At 34.1% G+C, this 19,645-nt stretch overlaps 2 protein-coding genes across 7 annotated transcripts in view; one reads left to right on the top strand and one right to left on the bottom strand.

Annotated features, from left to right (window-relative positions):
- Nucleotides 1-19,645, top strand: part of LOC134853941 (prohibitin 1-like) — a 331,804-nt gene that overhangs the window by 51,730 nt on the left and 260,429 nt on the right. The gene's annotated exons all lie outside the window — the stretch shown is intronic.
- LOC134854309 (uncharacterized) lies at nucleotides 8,967-15,840 on the bottom strand. Of its 6 annotated transcripts, none has more exons than XM_063870511.1 (4): nucleotides 15,619-15,840; nucleotides 13,375-13,698; nucleotides 12,798-13,089; nucleotides 8,967-12,380 (listed from the first exon to the last, which is right to left on the bottom strand). In XM_063870511.1, the coding sequence occupies exons 2-4, from the start codon at nucleotides 13,585-13,587 to the stop codon at nucleotides 8,971-8,973; spliced, it is 3,915 nt and encodes a 1,304-aa protein (XP_063726581.1). In that variant the 5' UTR covers nucleotides 13,588-13,698; nucleotides 15,619-15,840; the 3' UTR covers nucleotides 8,967-8,970. The 6 variants fall into 6 exon arrangements, with proteins under 6 accessions (XP_063726581.1, XP_063726585.1, XP_063726582.1 ...); XM_063870515.1 differs by lacking the exon at nucleotides 15,619-15,840 and adding an exon at nucleotides 15,486-15,585; XM_063870512.1 differs by lacking the exon at nucleotides 15,619-15,840 and adding an exon at nucleotides 14,830-15,461.

Below are 19,645 nucleotides of genomic sequence, written 5' to 3'. Positions count from 1 at the left end.
GAGACACCCGCTTTAATTGCAGATTTGTTTTGTCGTGGAGTTTATGTTAGACAAAGAGGAGCGTCTTTTGATATTCGCTTCTCTGACGCCGACGCCATCTCCCATCAGAACAGAAGCCCCAATCAGTGTTTTGCACTCAGCAGAGGTTGAGAAAAAGACAAGGTTGAGAAAAAGACAAGAGGTTGAGAAAAAGACGCGTGTCAGGAAAGACATATGTCTTGCACTCCTCTTGTCGTGTCTGTTGATGGGATGCTTGCTCCAGAATTTGCAAGTTTCCTTCGGAGAATAGGAGAAACATTATCTACCAAGTGGTAAAACCCTATAGTAAAACTATGAACTGGGTGAAGTACCGGCTGTCTTTTGCCGTGCTCCGTGCTTCCAGTGTGTGCTTCCGAGGCACAAGGACCAAGTGGAGGAGTCTTGGCTCAGACCATGAATTTTTATCCTAGAGAAATATTTACGGATGTTCTACAATGAAGAGAATTGGCTAGCTATGTGCAGACTCTGCTAGTAATGTAAAACGTGGACCTAAACGAAACAAAATATTGAAAAAATGAACAAAATAGATAATTGACTGATTTAAGAAATAAGAAAAAAAAACAAATCAACACTCATCACAATCAATCAGAACCCATAATATGATCTTACGAAACTACCGTGATAACATTTCTTCTTCGAAACCCGAAAAAAGAATATGCTCGCAACTTCTTAAGAAAAACACCGCCATCCATCCTACAATACAATAGAACATTGAAAAACTAAAACTCTCTAAACACCGGATGGGTGGAACCAGATCTAAACTAGCATTTATCATTGGTTATTATTATGATATTTTTTTCTCTATAAATTATTAAATATTAACCAATCATACTCCATAAAACTAACAACCTATTTACTTGTAAAGTGTTGAAACTACCTGTAGTTTCAACACCAGAACAGTTTGAATTAAACTTAGAATACAGTTGTTCTCATTCTGGAACTAACTCGTTTAAACCGGTGTACTCTAGATCTATTGAGACTAGGAGATAAAAGAGTAAGATTAAGATTGGTAGTAGATTAAGAAGTTGCACGAATCTATCCGGCCGAAAATGAGAAAGCGTGACGAGCAGACGGTGTAACTTATCTGAAATTACTCAATGAGTGAGCCACCCCGGACATAAACTCACATTTCTTTTTGACAAGCTATCTCTCCAAAAAGGAAGCATGCTTGCTGGTTTAACGACATAGCAGTGCATGTTCCGACTGCCATTTGATGCCTAAATAGAAGTTTTTAATGACAAAAAAGAGAACGTTTTCGAAGAAAAAACTTTTTTTTTTCGTACACTTTTTTAAATATACACAACACGCGCAATATAAATCTAGTTTGCTTCTGGTAACCTCGAATATCAAATGCCTTGCTTCATTTCATTTTGGAACGATTCAATTTGCCGGGTTTGCTGAAATAGTATTAAAAGTCGTTATTTATCCCAAACTGACCAAAGTGGTCCCAAATTCAAATCCGCATAACTTTCAAAAATAACTCACTAGACGATACATTTTCAGGTTTTCAAACGTTTATTCTAGTCGAGCTTTATGATAGTCGAGCGGTCACCCGATCCTCCAATACTGATTCGTTTGATGTGCGGTTAGTACTTCAGTGTGAAACGATTCATTTGTATAAACTTTATTTTGAAGCTATAATTTCTAATGAATTAAACTTTTTTGAAATTAATATTTTTGCTGAGCAAAGTTTTGTGCGCATTTAGAGCATGGCGAATTATTTTGTTCCCAAAATCCTTCATATATAGCACTGCTGGCAAGCTAATTGATTCCATTAAACCGTCGGCCTGATAATTTTAGACAACTGGAGATCCAGTCTGCTTAATTACCTTGCATATGTGGTCCTAATTTATTATAACAACAGTTTCGCTCAATTCGTAAAGTTCGGATATTTTTTCTTCACAAAAACGTGATCATACCTGCTGCGTGATGTAGAGGAAATCTCAATATCAGAAAAAAACCCAGAAATTACCAGATGCCCGAAAATGAAACAATTGCCAGACTAATTAAAACCATTTAAAATGCAGTCAAAATATCATGATTTTAACTTGCTTTATTCACTATAGTTTCTTTTCAGGGAAAATTTCATGTTTTTTTTTATTATTCAGTCTTGCTTCAAAGCCCGATTGTTTTCAACGCTATTGCACTTCATCACGATTTGAAAAAAGACTGCGCGTATCAGTACGAAGCCCTGAATGATCCGACTGCCTTTTAAGTTCTATGGAGCAGTAATAACATATAAAATTAAAAGTAATAAAACAAAAAGAAAAATTTTTTCTCTAAAATTTGAGATTTTTTTGTGAAAATTATTCCCCACACGCCATATAAAAAAACAAAAGGATATATTTCGCTACTTTTAATAATTTGTCGTCCTGAGTTCGAAGAACAAAACATCACAACATAAAATGGCACTGTAATTTGTCATTTTGACTAATTTTAGGCAAATTTTTGTGCCCATTCAGACCATGGCGAAGTATTTTGCTGTGAAAAAATCCTTCATAATTAACACTGCTGTCAAGCTAATTGGTTCCCCATTAAGCCATCGGCCTGATAAATTTAGACAACTGCAGATCCCGTCTGCTTAATTAACTTGCATATGTGGTCCTGTTTTAGTATAACAACAGTTTCGCTCAATTCGAAAAATTTGGAAATTCTTTATGCACAAAAGCGTGATCATACCTGCTGCGTGATGAAGAGGAACTCTCAATATCAGAAAAAGCCCAGAAATTACCAAATGCCCGCAAATGAGACAATTGCCAGGCTAATTAAAACCATTTAAAATGCAGTCGAAATATCATGATTTTAACTTGCCTTGTTCAGTAAGGTTTCTTTTCAGAGAAAAGTTCATGTTTAATTTTCAAAATACGCAAAGGTTTTTTATGATTCAGTCTTGTTTCAAAGCCCGATTGTTTTCAACGCTTTTGCACTTCATCACGATTGGAAACAACACTGCGCGTATCAAGATGAAGCCCTGAATGTTCCGAACGCCTTTTGAGGTCTATGGAGCAGCAAAAACATATGAAAATAAATGTAATAAAACAAAATGAAAATTTTTTCTCTAAAATTTGAGATTTTTTTTGTGAAAATCATTCCCTAGACGCCATATAAAGTACAAAAGGATAGATTTTGCTACTTTTAATAAATCAATTACGGCAAATAAGCTTCTTTCAACAAATTTGGAACGATTTCGAAGACGGATTAAGTCTCCGCTTACGCTTTAATGGCTCGAAATATATTGGGCGTTAGTTGTCCCAAATTGGGCAAAATGGCAATCTTAAAACCCCCATAACTTTACAAAAAAGCATCACAGGTGAAATATCTTTTCAAATTTAAGCTCAGGACAACAATACTTTTCGAATGAAAAAAAAAATTTCCGTCCAAAACGGCTTGTTAAAAAGTCGAAACTTGTCTGGAGAAAAAAAACCACCCCGAGCACAAATATTCCGTTACTTTCATTACGAAAGTCGGAATAATAAACCGTGAATGAAAGTATCAACTCAATTGGTTAGATGAACAACAGTCAAATTTCAAAACGACAGTGCAAACTTAACTTCTTTTTTTTAATCAAATAATTTAGCAAGCCTCGTCAAATACCGTCAAGTCAAAAACAGACGACCTTGATCGTTACTTATAACATTTTTGATCATTGGTTGAAAAACACAACGACCGAAATTCAGACTTGTTATGGTTATTTTGCGCCCAAATTTAGGTGAATAAATAGTTGTTTTACTTACGCTACTGTCAAATTAAATATTGATTTTATGGCCCTTTCCGCTCAACGTCACTCAAGGTTCAGCAGTAAATCAAACTAAAGCAGTGTTGAGAAAAAACTTTGTGAAAATTGTGCTTTCTAGCATTTTGATGCAAATAGGAAAAAAAATTTCATTCTTGCCAATTTGCTTCAAAAAAATGCCCGTAAAAACAGTGGTCAAAACTATGGCCGAAATTTATTGAGTTATTTTTGATTTTTTCTTAATAATTATCAATTTCCATTTATTAAAAAGCAATTTTAATTTTGGACGAAACTAATAATGTAAGAATGAATTTTACTTCTCAAGCACTTTTTGATACTGAACAAGTGATAAGAACGCACTTGGACAATCAATTGAGCTAAAAACCAATCATGTGAAGCGAAAATTGTCGAGCGAGTCACGCAACAGACAGGAAATACGGCCGACTCTTCGTGGCCGGCTTCAAACTCCCACAAACCGTTTTGTATTTTTCTTGCAAGGCTTCTGAACTTAGTTCATTTAATGGTTTTGCCGACCTTGATTGACAAATTTTTATAATTCAAAACGAAGTTTTTGTATTTCAAAACGACAGTGCAAAGTTAACTTCTTTTTCCATTAAAAAAATTTATCAAATCTCATCAAATTGTTCTTTTTCTACTTGCATTTTTCTCTCAAACTTAACAATTTATTGATAAAATTTTTAACGTTGCTCTACTTCTGTTTCGTTTTGTGCAGTTTTCCACAAAAAACAAAAAGAAGTAAAAATTCGCAATCTATTTCAGTTTTTTTTTTCATTCAAATTTTTGTACCGCAAAACCAGTTTGTAATTTGATTACTGCCTGTATCTTATTCAGACTCGTAAAATTTCAAAAACAACGCTACTTGTAAATCGATTATAATTTGATTTTAGGTATTTAGGAATTCAAATGGACAACAGACTCAACTTTGAAAGTCATATTAATAATGTTTGTGGTAAATTAGCTAAATTTAACGTTTACTATTCAAGGGTAGAAACTATCTCTCGAAAAATGTGCTGGTTAAATTTTATAACTGCTATGCAAAGCCATTCATTTCCTACGGTTTAATTGCATTTGGTGCAACATCAAAAAACCTATTAGAAAAAATATTTCTGATGCAAAAACGTATTTTTAAAACTATTTGTTTCAAGAGAAAATTTGAGCATGCCTCATATATCCTACATTCGTTTGAGGTTGACACCGTTTTTGACTTATGTTTCAGACAAATATTCAAAGAAACTTTTAATCAACTTCGTAGTAAATTTCCCCTTGAAACTTTTAGTTTGGAATCTCTGAAAATTCGTCGGGTTACTCGGGCCTCTGTGGCAAAAACTTTACCAAGCATGAAAACTAGAACACAAATAATGCAACGTTCATGGAAAAATGTGTCTCTTAAATGTTATAATTTTTTGAAATCAAACGAGCTGATACCAGATAACCTAAGCCAATTAACTGAGCATCAACTAAATGGGTAAATCAAAAAATTGTTTTCATTGTTTCTGAAAGATAATGGAGATCTTCTAGATTTATTGTTTTGAATCATCAAGTCGGATACTATCTCGCAACTTCTGTCACAGGTTTTTTCAGGGTCATGCCTCGATAAGTTGCATAGCTTTTTGCATGATCCTTGGTGGGTTTGATTTGTACATGCGGTTTATTGTTTACCTGTCTGTATAATATTACTCTCCTAAATAAACTATATCATAATTGGTTACAATGATTAAAATTGTTCTTCTTGATGTTTAGTCTAAGATTTTCAAATACTTAAATTATTTAAAATTTGACTGTTGTTTTCACACTTCAAACATTGGCTTGTTTAAGTGAAATTCTCTGTTATAATAATAAAATGTGGTTTACTGGTGAGAAAATTTTTATCTTTTTTTTAAATTTTTCCTCCTCATTTCCCCCTGTTTGCTTGCACACTTTTCTGTACGATTTCTAGATTCTGGATTAATACTATCTCTAAATTCTAATCATTCATTTTTTGTCAAAACTATCCAAAAATGCGTAAAAACGTCAATTTTGGCCTGTGTTTTTAAGATCCAAAAAACTTCGAGTTCTTTCTCAAACCCTAACACCCTACGCAGGGGCGGATTTAGGGGGGGGGGGCGAGGGGGCGGACGCCCTCCTCTCAGGGATTCGACCCCTGCCGACCCAAAGGGTCCCCCCTTTGTACTATTTTGAGATATCCATTTTTAGTGACGGACCCTAAAAATTTTCTAAAGGCGCCTTAGGCGCCAATATATACTAATTTTGAGGGGGGAGCGCGCGCCGAAAAAACGCGATTTTTTGGTCAAAATTTTCCAAAAAGTGCCTAAAAACGCCTTGTTTGGACTATTTTTTCAAAATTTTGCCTGCGGCGCAGAAAGTTTGGCCCAAACAGGTACTAAATCGTGCTAAGGGAGAGCTCCAAAAATCAATTCGGTCGAACTAAAAAAAAAGGTCGTCAAAATTTTCAAAAATCCGCCCCACCCCTCGAGAAAAGAGAAAATCCTAGATCCGCCCCTGACCCTACGCGTCCTAAACCCTCCCCCTTTATCCACTCACGAGTTTTCTGATTTACCAAAGCTTAAGCTTCTCCCTTTCTTCATTTTTAATATTCAAGATCGGTGTTAAAAGTTTGAGGGATATCGTTTGACAAAGTTATACAAGACTGCTCGTATCAGGGCGAAGCCCTGAAAATTCCGACTGCCTTTTAACGTTTATGGAGCAGTAATAACATAAACAACATAAGAAAATTGAATGAAATAAAATAAAATGAAAAGATTTTTTAAAATTTGAAAATTTTTCTATGAAAATCATCCCCCCATACGCCATATAAAGTGCAAAACAATAGATTTCGCTCCTTGCAACAAATTCTTTCAACCAATTTGAAACGATTTCCAAGACGGATTAAATCTCCGCTTACGCGTTAATAGCGCGAATTATATCGCGCGTTAATTGTCCCAAATTGGTCAAAATGGCCAAAATGGCAATCTTCAAACCCTCATAACTTTTCGAAAAATGATCACAGGTGAAATATCTTTTCAAATTTAAGCTCAAGACAACAATAGCTTTCGAAATATTTAAATAAAATTCCGTCAAAATGACTAGTTAAAAATTCGATATTTGTCTGAAGAAAAAAAACTACCCCGAGCACAAATATTCCGTAACTTTCGTATCGAAAGTCGGAACAACAAAGTTGTGTGTGAGAAAACTTAGACATAGAGTAGACCATGATTATTGCAGAAAACGCTGCATGCTGTATAAATAATTTGCAACAAATTTATACAGATTTTCTATCCTTTATAATTCGTTATACTGATATCTATTCAAATATTTAATAAAAACTGGATGAAAATGGAATTAAAATCCAGCTCAAGGGCAAAAAATTTAATAATAATCCATTATAATGGACTTAATTCTGACTATGCATTATTTTGCAATCGATTTTTTTCTCATAAAACCACAGTGCGGGTATTGTAGCGAGAAAATAAATGAAGGCTAGAAACTCGCGTTTCAATTTAGAAAAAAATCTGAAATGGGCTAAGCAGAAACTACTTCTAGCTGGGTTAAAACTAAGCACAAAAGACAATTTAAAACCAAAATTAAAAATTAATCTTTCAATAAAAATTTAGTTGTCTTGATCAATCAAATAAACAGAAGCTGAACTTATGCAAATTAAATAAAAACAAGCATATAAGCAAATGTTCTACCGTAAATTTTAACAATTTTGAAGAGTTTAAAACTATATAAGTGACAGTTAAACGATTGGATCGCAGGTAGTCGTCATTTTCTGTCAAAATATTCAAATTTTTGCCCGATTTTTTTTGCGAGTTTTCATCGGATTCTGAGATTGAACTTTTGTCTGCATCTACAATGCTGTCGTCCCCCTCAAATTCGAAATACTGGCCTTGAATTTGCAATAAATGTTTGCGTGGAATAATGCCTGAATGAATATTTTTCAGAATACATTGTTGAACCGCTTCGCCTAATTTGCCAAGTCGCTTATCTGGAATCTTCTGCAGCATTTTAGGTTGAATCGAATTCCAAAAAGTGCACTTTAAGCCCTGCAGTTCATCATCAGGTAGTGCATTGAAAAACCCTCCCCCTTTATCCACTCACGAGTTTTCTGATTTACCAAAGCTTAAGCTTCTCCCTTTCTTCATTTTTAATATTCAAGATCGGTGTTAAAAGTTTGAGGGATATCGTTTGACAAAGTTATACAAGACTGCTCGTATCAGGGCGAAGCCCTGAAAATTCCGACTGCCTTTTAACGTTTATGGAGCAGTAATAACATAAACAACATAAGAAAATTGAATGAAATAAAATAAAATGAAAAGATTTTTTAAAATTTGAAAATTTTTCTATGAAAATCATCCCCCCATACGCCATATAAAGTGCAAAACAATAGATTTCGCTCCTTGCAACAAATTCTTTCAACCAATTTGAAACGATTTCCAAGACGGATTAAATCTCCGCTTACGCGTTAATAGCGCGAATTATATCGCGCGTTAATTGTCCCAAATTGGTCAAAATGGCCAAAATGGCAATCTTCAAACCCTCATAACTTTTCGAAAAATGATCACAGGTGAAATATCTTTTCAAATTTAAGCTCAAGACAACAATAGCTTTCGAAATATTTAAATAAAATTCCGTCAAAATGACTAGTTAAAAATTCGATATTTGTCTGAAGAAAAAAAACTACCCCGAGCACAAATATTCCGTAACTTTCGTATCGAAAGTCGGAACAACAAAGTTGTGTGTGAGAAAACTTAGACATAGAGTAGACCATGATTATTGCAGAAAACGCTGCATGCTGTATAAATAATTTGCAACAAATTTATACAGATTTTCTATCCTTTATAATTCGTTATACTGATATCTATTCAAATATTTAATAAAAACTGGATGAAAATGGAATTAAAATCCAGCTCAAGGGCAAAAAATTTAATAATAATCCATTATAATGGACTTAATTCTGACTATGCATTATTTTGCAATCGATTTTTTTCTCATAAAACCACAGTGCGGGTATTGTAGCGAGAAAATAAATGAAGGCTAGAAACTCGCGTTTCAATTTAGAAAAAAATCTGAAATGGGCTAAGCAGAAACTACTTCTAGCTGGGTTAAAACTAAGCACAAAAGACAATTTAAAACCAAAATTAAAAATTAATCTTTCAATAAAAATTTAGTTGTCTTGATCAATCAAATAAACAGAAGCTGAACTTATGCAAATTAAATAAAAACAAGCATATAAGCAAATGTTCTACCGTAAATTTTAACAATTTTGAAGAGTTTAAAACTATATAAGTGACAGTTAAACGATTGGATCGCAGGTAGTCGTCATTTTCTGTCAAAATATTCAAATTTTTGCCCGATTTTTTTTGCGAGTTTTCATCGGATTCTGAGATTGAACTTTTGTCTGCATCTACAATGCTGTCGTCCCCCTCAAATTCGAAATACTGGCCTTGAATTTGCAATAAATGTTTGCGTGGAATAATGCCTGAATGAATATTTTTCAGAATACATTGTTGAACCGCTTCGCCTAATTTGCCAAGTCGCTTATCTGGAATCTTCTGCAGCATTTTAGGTTGAATCGAATTCCAAAAAGTGCACTTTAAGCCCTGCAGTTCATCATCAGGTAGTGCATTGAAAAATGGAACGTCAGCGTACTGCAAGACGAGAGACCGTTTGACCGAAATCTCATTCAGTTCTAGAGCTGTGAATCCGGATAAAATGTAACCGTAATCGTTCACGTCAAATTCGGTCATTTCTTCAAGTTTGTTCGATATCAATCCTTGTTTTTCCAGTTGGTTTTTGATTATCCGCATTTTTTCATGTCCACAAGCCGACAATTTTGAGAAAGTTGGAAGTGAAAACTTGATTGCTTTCAATTCGAGCCCTTCTTCTGAAAATAGTTCTTCAACATCAGCCGCGCAAATGAAGTTTCCCAGAGTTGCTATTTCGAGCGACTTCAAATCTTTTAGCGAAGAAATTTGGTTTACTGCACAGAATCTGTCAAATCCTGTTTTTAATTGCTCAAACGACAAAGTTTCTAGATAACTGTGTAACGAAACTTCGTCATAATCGGTGAAATTTATCATCAAAAGTAATTGAAAATCATCGTTTGTCTTCGGCTTTGAAACTAAAGAACCCATTTCTTTTAAATAATGCCCCGCTTTTTTAAGAGAAATCAATCTTTCGCGGAAATAATCAATCTGGAACGGTTGTAAGAATTTCAAGTCCGAAATGGGTTTTACGCAGTTTTGGAAATCAAAATCCGCAATAATTTGCAATTGATTCAAATCTGCGAACCGCAAAGATTCGCCAAATGTTTTCATCATTGCACAACTTGGGCTAAGGGTAAATTTTTTATCATGAGAAGAACTTATATACGGTTTATACTCGATTAAACTTTTTAGCTTAGTATAAGTTGAATTAAATATAAGTTTCATCGAATTTTCGTAAAAATTGAAATCGCGAGTTGATAGTTTTCGTCGACAAAAACTTCCGTTTTCATAAAGAATTTCAACGCCTTGTGAAAGTGAAGATGCAACTTTTTCAAAATAGATTCTTTTCTGTTGATTTTTCTCAATAAAAACTTTGATTTTCTCAAATTCCTCGGCATCTGAGTAAATAATCGGCAAAGCTGCTCCGAAAGATAAATATGCTTCTTCGAAACTTAGATCCGCTTTTTGTGCTAATTTCAGAAGGGCTGAGCTTTGAGATTTAGTCAAGCAGCAGCCATTAAAAAGGTATCCGTAACTTCTAACCGAATCGGGTTTTAATTGGGATATAAATTGAGACGGTAACTCGCAAATAAGTGAGCCCATTGTTACTAAATCTTCTGAACTTAACCTTGTTTTGTTCACGCAATTCAGGTAAAAATTGGTGAAGTTTTGAGCTTTAAAAGGCGAAAAATGGGTTTTCAATTTTTCTGAATACCCAATTTTGCTGATAATATCAACACACCTTTGACGTTGAATTTCATTTTCAACTTCATCTTTGTAAAAATCAAGAGGAAGCTCTCGTAGCATGAAAGAGTTAAAATAGGATAAATAAATTTGAGGAATATTTTTCCAAGTTAGATCTCCTTTAACGCCAAACTGCGCTTTCGAAAAAGTTGAGGCCACATCAAACGCTTTATTAGCGAGTGTCCGAATAAGCTGATCGTCTGATTTATAAACTTCAGAGTTTGAAGTTATGAGGTTTATAACATCAAGAGCTTCAAAGGGTGAAAGGTTGAGAATCTCTTCGATTAAAATTCCGGATAGAGCACTTTCGAGCAAGTTGACAGAACGGGCGTTTATTTTAAAAGTAGGGTTATTTTTCATAAAGCCTCGCAGTCGCACAGCGTAATCTAATGCACCTAAATTTGGATCGGTTACTTCACAACTTTGAATCAAACTTTTCTCGATTTTGTCGAAAAATAATTGCGAGTGAACTCCAACTATAAATTCTTGATATTCTGAGAACCACACTTTTCTAAGAACCGAAAACTTGTAGCAGTGTTGTCGTGTAGCAAATGATTTCAAGTTTTCGCGATTAATTGGTCCGCGGTTCAGCAACACATGCTCAGTTGAAGGCGATAATTTTCCCAAATTTTGTGAATTTTCACGAAGAAAATTTTCTAATTCGACATCGTTAATGAGTCCGGATTGATAAAAATGAAAAGGTATTCCTCTTGAAATCGGAATTAGTTGATTCGGTTCCAAATATTTCTGTTTTGAAAGAAGGCCGCCAATATTTTCAAAAATTAATCTCGAAAGGTCAAATTCTTGCATTGTTTCCAGTTTATGGTTCTTTTTATTTATCAAAACTTCGCCGATTTTCGCCCAGTAGGACGAATCCTTAGAATTCAAAGTGCGTGTTCCCAACACGGATAAATAAGGAACTATTTGAGAAATATCAGGGCGCATAACTTCGTTACTACTATCTTTGTGTAGTTTTTTGAACAGCATGTCAATAACTATCGGGCAAACTTCTTCACTTTTCATGACTGAAGTTATTAAGTTTTCTTCCAAGTCCTTATAACTTATAACTTTTAATTCGTATAGAAACATGCTTGGGGATAGATGTTTAACCACATCTTTTCTGGCTACGTTTTTGAGATAAAAATCATAAGAATATCGTTTCATCCAGAGGAAATTTGAGATAATAGGAAACGCTAATGCCGGCGGAATTTCATTTTTCATAAATTTGAACACAGTTTCCAAAGTCTGCGACGAGTAATCGTATCGTTTGATGTCTGAAATGACCTTAACTGCGAAGTTTCGTGACACGCAATTGACCAGTGAGCCCAATTTATTTTCGCTGTTTCGGTCGAATCGGGTTTGGAGTCGTGACCACAAATCGCGACTCCGAGTGATCTCGGTTTCCAGTTTTCGACCAATAAGAAAACAGAGTCCTAAATTGTCGTTGTCGAAGTGGTTGCTCTTCGTGACCAATGAGATTACAGGAAGATCTAGAGCCGACTTGGTAAAAAATGTGTTCACGTGTCGTGGTTGAAGTCCATTCACCACTTCGTAAGTTCCGAGTTTGGGGCCAAGATTTTGGATTGCGAAGATGCTCACTTGTCGGTTGGAGTAGGCGGCAATTGCGTCCAGATAAGCTAAACATCGAAGGTTTTATGTTTATAGAAAATTAAATTACAATTGAAAATTTTCTTTTGTTTCTTTTTTTTCGACTAATTTTCAGCCACTGATTTCCGTTTTAATTATACAAGCTAGAATTCTGTACAGCTAAATAAGTTACTTAGAAACAAAATTAAAACACGATGTCAGTTTGTTGCAACACAGTAGTCGGAACAAAACTGACCAGCTTATTGGGGATGTTAACTTAGTCCGTTATTTTTTTAGTTTATCTTAATAGGGAATTTTTGTCTGAATAGGACCTACAAAAGAAAAAATCTCAAAAGTTTTCATTTTTTTTTGAAGTTCTGCAACTTCTATGAAATCTATTGATACTATCAGCGAAGTCTATTGATACTATAAGCGAAGTCTATTGATAAAATTCAGTTAAAAATCACCTGTCTTGAGAATCTTCGAATCATGGCTTGACAAAAGTTGTCCACTTGAAGTTGAATCATACAGTGTTCGCGACTGGAACCAACTATCGCTGTTATTCACAACATACATCTTAGAAACATCATTGACAGTCCTCGATCCCAAAATGTCCAGGACTGTTTCGGAATGTTGAAGTCGGATGTAATTGCGGTCCAAGGAAAGAATCACAGGACTCGGACTTGCAGTTGAAGTGGTGAAGAGTTTAGTTGGAATTAGAGGACAGTGTCGGAGTAGAAATGAATTTGACGATGAGTCCTAAAATATTAAAGAGGTTAAAGCAAACTTTCTTGTTTTGGATACTCTGTTTCTTTTCTTAACTCCTCAAAATAAAAGAAAATGTGAAACTTTTTACAGATATTATGGCAGAATACTCTGAAATCAGAATCAGTTTTTTTGACGATTTTTATTTTTCAAATTTTGTTATTTTGAAATTTATAATGTTTAAACTTTCCCTTTTTTTGATACCAGCAAAGAAGTTTTGAAATTTACAAAAAAATGAATGAAACCTTGAAAGAAAGGTAGTTATCAGACAATAAATACCTGGAGAATTTTCATTTGATCAGCAACAATTTGATTCATGGTAACATCTTCATAACTCAACACACACCATCCGGACGATAATGATGAGTCACTATCGCTAGCTCTTCTCTCATTGGTCAGTTCTCTTGGAGCACCAATGACGTAAGATAACGTCAAAAAAAGATAAATGAATTGAGGAATAAATTGTTTATTAAACATTTTTAATGTCTCCATTTGTGAGCTTTAGTTTTCCTCAACTAGTTTTTCGGGTAAAAACCACGTTTGATATATAATCGTTAGTGAATGTAGCTAACGGAATTTTCTGCTCCTCGGAAATCCAGCGTTCTAAAACAATAAATGCTTAAATTAACTAATGTGAATTATCGTCTTAGCTAGCAAACTTCGAGAAATATTTGCTGATACTACTATCTTACTAATTTAAATTTGTGAAAAAAACTTTAAATGTTATTTCTTTTAAAAATTTTCTTAAATGGGTTTTGTACAATTATTTTGTAATGTGAGAAAACGATAGGATCTACTTAACAATCCCCCCCCCCCCTATTGTACCTACTAAAAAATCTCCCCGCCTTTCTTGAAAGGGCGGTGTGGAGATTGTTAAGTAGATCCAAACGATAATTATAATCGATTTTCAACATTATTTTAAGGTCGACATGGGAATCGATTATATTGACAAAATTTCAGCCTGAAAAACTCATTTATAATTTTTTCCACGAATTCAGACACGGACGAATTAATGAGTGGGCACCCTGAAAAAATTTTTGAAGCGCGAAAAAACCCAAAACTTTTCAAAAAGTGTCCAAATTCAGATCCACGAAAAAATTATACCCCCTCTTTCTTTTCTTATTTCACTTACCTTCGAAACATTTGTGTAACGAACTGAATGGTTAGAAAACTTATCTAGTAGAAATTTATAAAAGCAAAAGTAGTTACATTTTAAAATACTCGATCGAAAAACGGGCATTCCGTGAACAGAAATTCAACTTTCTTCTGAAATTGGGCCAACCAAACAAAACTTCAGATTGTAAAGATGGTCAAGTTGCATGTGGTAGAGATATCAGATATGTAATCATATCAGTTTTAATCACTTACTTAAGTAAACACTTACTCGGCTTATGATGATCAATCTTGAAAAGTGAGAAATAGGCAAACACTATTTATCTATAAAAGATGGTGATTTATACAAGATAGTTTCCCAATAAATAAGCCATATAAAATTGGCCAAATAAAATGTGATCTTTCAATAAAAACTTTTTGGAAGAAAAATTAACGGAAATTTTCAGATTTATTCGGAAATTACCGAGATTGTGAAAAGTTTTCTGTACTTGTGAACAAATAAAAGCAATTTTTGTTTGTATTGGTCCGATCAAATTTACCTTTTAGATCTTAGCGGATGCTAGTCTCAAAATTTATCATCAACTTTGATTAACAGCCCATTAAATACAGGATGTACCCTACCTGTATATCATCGAGGCGAAATTACTGTTCAAATATCACGAATTTGAATCATTAGAAGGCAAATAATTTTAACTAAAAGTAGAATCGTAGTCTTCAATTTAATTTGTCTCTTAAAGCCGCAAAAACAAAAAAGAACAATAAAAAGAGTTCAAAAATAGTTCGAACTGGGCTAATTTAATCTTTTGGGTCTCCAGAAATTCAGCAAAATATCGGTCGAGTTTCGTTTTTTCCCCGTGAATAATAGTAATTTTGTTGGTTTCTTTTAACTTTCTGAAATTTTAAGAGATCGATGATAAAATTTATGCTTGAAACTGAGTCAATTTAGTCAATTTATGTAAATGGACACATTAAAAAGGTTATCGAAACAGATCCAATAAATAGAATCAACAAACAAACAAACTTTCACTTGTCAGTTAAGTTTCAAAATGGTTTTTTCAATTCTGTAAAAATGAAAAAGAACAAAGAAATATAGATATTTTTTGTAGATTTTTAATAAACAATCTCCAACTACGCAAAAGGATTAATGACAAATCTTTTTGGCAAAAATGAGACCGAGTAATAAAAACAATTAGCCCGATTTTGAAGTAGAAAATAGAAACACAAAATAAAATAGGGCTAAATTACACAAATTAGTTTTCTAAAATGCAGTACAATACCTGCTTTCCAATCAATGCACAAAAGCTTATTTGGTCTAGAAGGAAAAAGGACTTTTTCTTAATTACTTTGAATGCTCCAGTAGGCTAAAAAATTGCCAAATCATTCAAGTTGAACTGCAATACTTTTACATACCTTAGTAAGAGGTTCCAATCCAATGCAATCCAATATAAAACATTCCCGAAATGAATCTAGGCTAATTAAGAATTTTTAGGGAAAATGAAATTTTCCCTCGATCTTTTTTCTCAACATTTTTATTTTCTGCCAGATATTTTCAGAAATACACGAAATCAGGGAAGTGACCTAGTCTTAAGTAAAATTGAGAGTAGTTACTCTTGATTATTAATAACCTCTTTTAATAACTTTATCGACTGTTGATCTGTTATCAGAATAGAATTCCTTTATTGAATTCTTGAATCCCTGCTAACATATCTATCACCTTCCTCAGAATTTTTGGCTACTCCATGCGAACTTTCAGTAGTTGTTTTATCAGGAATTATCTAGGATTTATTAAATAATAGTTATAATAAAGAAGTGGATTTAATAACTTTTCTGTTCAATCCGATAGACTCAAGTCACTCATGGCAAACAGACAACTGCTCTTTTTAATTATATGAATTTTGAAAGTGAAAACTACAAATTTTGTTACAGTGCCTTATTTTATCATGAAGATTTTGAACACATTTTCTAAAAAAACATATATTTTCCATTGATACGGGAAACTTAAAAGACAAATCTTGCAACAAAAGCGGTTTTCTTTTTCCAACTGTATTGCATTACAAAAGACCAAAAACGGCTTTTACAAATTTAATTTTTATGGCGCCGGTTTCATTGACCTTTTAGCACAACAAAAATGATCTTCCGTGCTCTTCTCAAGCTGTATCTAAAAATTTTTCAGTGTCAACTAGCCGAGAAAAGTTGGCTTTTTTTTCCTTACGACCTAAAATTTCAGTTTGAAAAGAGTCAATTTCAACTTAACAATTGCATTTTCATTAACAATTTTCAACATTGTGAATGAAAAATGTTTTCATCAGGTGTAAACCTAAACTGAGAATTCATCGCAATTTTATAGAAAGTATGCAAACGTAATAGAATTCTGCACCTTGTAAAATTTTCTAGAGGCGTTTCTTTTTTTTTGTGTCAACTGAATGGTCAATTTTAATTTGTTTCAATTGTCTTTCCTTTATTGTTTTGTAGTGTTTCATTTGAGCCAAAACAATTACCAATCGTAAATGTTCCTGGCTGCTGTCGAATCTAAAAAGTAAACAAATCAAAAAAGCTGTAGATTTTTAGGCTCAATTTTTTTTCAAGTTCAGAAGCAACAGGGGCATTTTAAAATAGGAAAACATTTGAAAGGAAGTCCAAACTATTTTTTCAAACCATGTTCAAACTATTTTTTTGGCTAAAAGACAAATTTTGTCTTTTAATGAAAGTAGTAGTTTTTGATAACAAATCGATAAAAATGTTGAAATGGAGAGCGTCCTCCCAACACGCAAGGCAAATAAAAATATTGTCTTAATTCACTCGGGTTAAAAACACTGAGTTAAAATGTTGGGTAAATACATGAGAGTTAGTTCATTTTTTAACCGTCCCTCTATTATCAGTTGGAATGTAACCAAATATCGAAATTGTCAACGATACTAATTTTTCAAGACATTACTCAATCCAATCAATGAAGTCAAAGCTATATATGTCACATTCACGGTAAAAAAATGTCAAATTCACATATGTCAAGGTAAAAAAAACTATCAAAAAGAGAACATTTGAACGACTTGAAGTTTCATCCCAAAGACATCTTGAATTTGAGGAGTGATTTCTTCGAGCATCTGGAACAATCATAGAAAACCTACTCTACACAGAACTGCTCAGAAACAAAAACTTTACGATGGAAACAGCTTTTTGTGTTTGACATTGAATAGTTCGGTCAAATCAAAGTTAAACCTAACAGTTGTACAATCGAACAAGGATTTCAGATTCCATGAACAAATTTGCTATCAATAGAGTACGCGATACATAACATACCGGAGACACTGCCGACAATCACAGGAAACAAGGCTCAGGGGTAAAACTTAAATCTATTTTACGAAGAGCAAGCAATATTCCCTAGTCAATGCAAGACAATAAAGGCAATGTTATACGGCATGGTCAAACATCGTGTAATTGAGCCAGTACAGGCTAGAAAATTTACCAATATTTGTACCTGAGAAAGTAAAACAGTGAACAGTACAGCGGTTTATCAACGGCAAAAAAAGACGAAGGCTACGCATTGCCCGACGTAAAATTTTTTTCCACAAAATGCATTGAGATAAGTTTTTGGAAAATTGACCTCTCTTGCGCCTACCAACAAATCGATTGAAATGATAGTTCCACAGGAGTGTGTACAATAAACTCCCAACATGCGCTAATCAAGATCTGCTGTTTATCGCAAATTTTGAAAAAAAAATTCTTCAAATTTTCAAAACGGCATTGGAAATAATTTCAATTAAATCAAGGTTTGATCATCTGCCAGGTCGAACAACTGATTTAAAGATCAGTAGAATATCTAAACGCAGAGCGTTTACTGGCAGTCAAAGGACAACCTAGAAAACCAAATTTCGGTTTGAAAAATTCTGCGAATCGAAACAAAATTCAAGCAATTGTGCACTGGTAGGTTTCACGGACGAAAGATTCCGAACCCTAAAGCAAAGATGTTGACCTACGGGATCAAGATTTGAAGTGAGCCGACAAACAAAAGGAGCTACTTCAAAAAAATTAAATAAGAATTATGCTCAAAACCAGTTATTCTCTGCCCGAACAAGTGACGGTGACCAGCGACGCATTCGAACAGGCGGTTGGAGGGTCTCTGGCACAAAAATCATAACGTGATCTACGCTTCGGAGAGACCATTTTAAGCCGATTGCAACTTCTTTAATCTAGAAAGATAAAAATCTATCATGTGTGCGGTGAAACGGATGAAGTACTTCTTAATCGAGCTCAAAACACTCTGCTTGTTGAATTCAAATCTATGCAAAACCTTTTTGGTCCAGCTAGAAGATACCAGAAATAATATCGGCTACAATAAAGAGATGAGCTAGACCGCGGATAGGGTTTCGACAAGAAACTGAACCATAATACAAGGAGAAAATATTGCATGCGGATGCTCTAAATAGACTGCAATTTGATGAGAAACCAGAAAAGAGGAAACATTCTTCTTATAGGAGAACATCTTGTGACGTCCTCAAACGCTTACAAAGCGTTGACACAATTCAAGAATGAAGTTAAAAAACCGGCATTACAAGAATGCCTGAACTGCCGGGATGAAATTTCACTCATCATACCACCGCTATTCAAAAGCCAAATATGGCTCAAGCTTAAGAGACAAATCCTGGAAAACAGAACTCTCTGATTACTTGGCATATCGCAAAATGTGGAACAATTTTTGACGAGCTTTGTCGAAACAACGCATCAAGACTATGATGAACAGTGTCCAACTAGCGCGTAACTGCCATGTAGAAGGAATCAGTACGGAAAGGCTCATCAAAAAAAAACAAGAAACAAGTCATGTCATTGAGGACACAGGAAGTGGCTGGATCGAATTGTTTCTGGCCAACAATAGAAGTAATCTAACAATCAAGAGGGGCCAAACAACCGAAATTTTTCCCAGGTTTGAAGTATCAACGGACACAAGTTTTTACCCAAGATTCAGAGAAAAAGCAAATTGGAATCTCTTCATTTGCAAAGTAAGAACACCAGCTGATTGTTTTGAAACAGCTCTCAGGTTCCAATCTATCCACAAACTTTGACGTTTGATGACAGATAATACCCAATCAGAACAAAAACACCGACGCAAAACCTGCAAAACTTCTTTATTCGTAGTGAAATCAAAATTTGGAGAGTATAAATAAGCAAGCATAACAGATGCATTGCACCTGAACTAAAAATGATTTGATTCTGCAGCTAGTTTTTTCTCTTGCTAATTAAAAAGAGTTTAATAAACTGTCGAAATTTGTCAGTTTTATTAGATGCTAATCATTCCTATCATTGAAATCAATGCTATGTGGGTCGTTTGTAGGGTTGCTGTTACGGCTTTAAAAAAAGTTGACGGAATAGTTCCACGCTGAGTGTTCTGTATGCAAAGAAAACTTGAGTTCGGAAAATTGCTTTTGAAATTAGCAATTAGAAA

The sequence above is a fragment of the Symsagittifera roscoffensis genome, chromosome 9, assembly GCF_963678635.1.
Source record: "Symsagittifera roscoffensis chromosome 9, txSymRosc1.1, whole genome shotgun sequence".
Taxonomy (NCBI): Eukaryota; Metazoa; Xenacoelomorpha; order Acoela; family Convolutidae; genus Symsagittifera; species Symsagittifera roscoffensis.
Note: the sequence above shows the minus strand (reverse complement) of the source record. Positions and strands in the feature narration are given on the sequence as shown.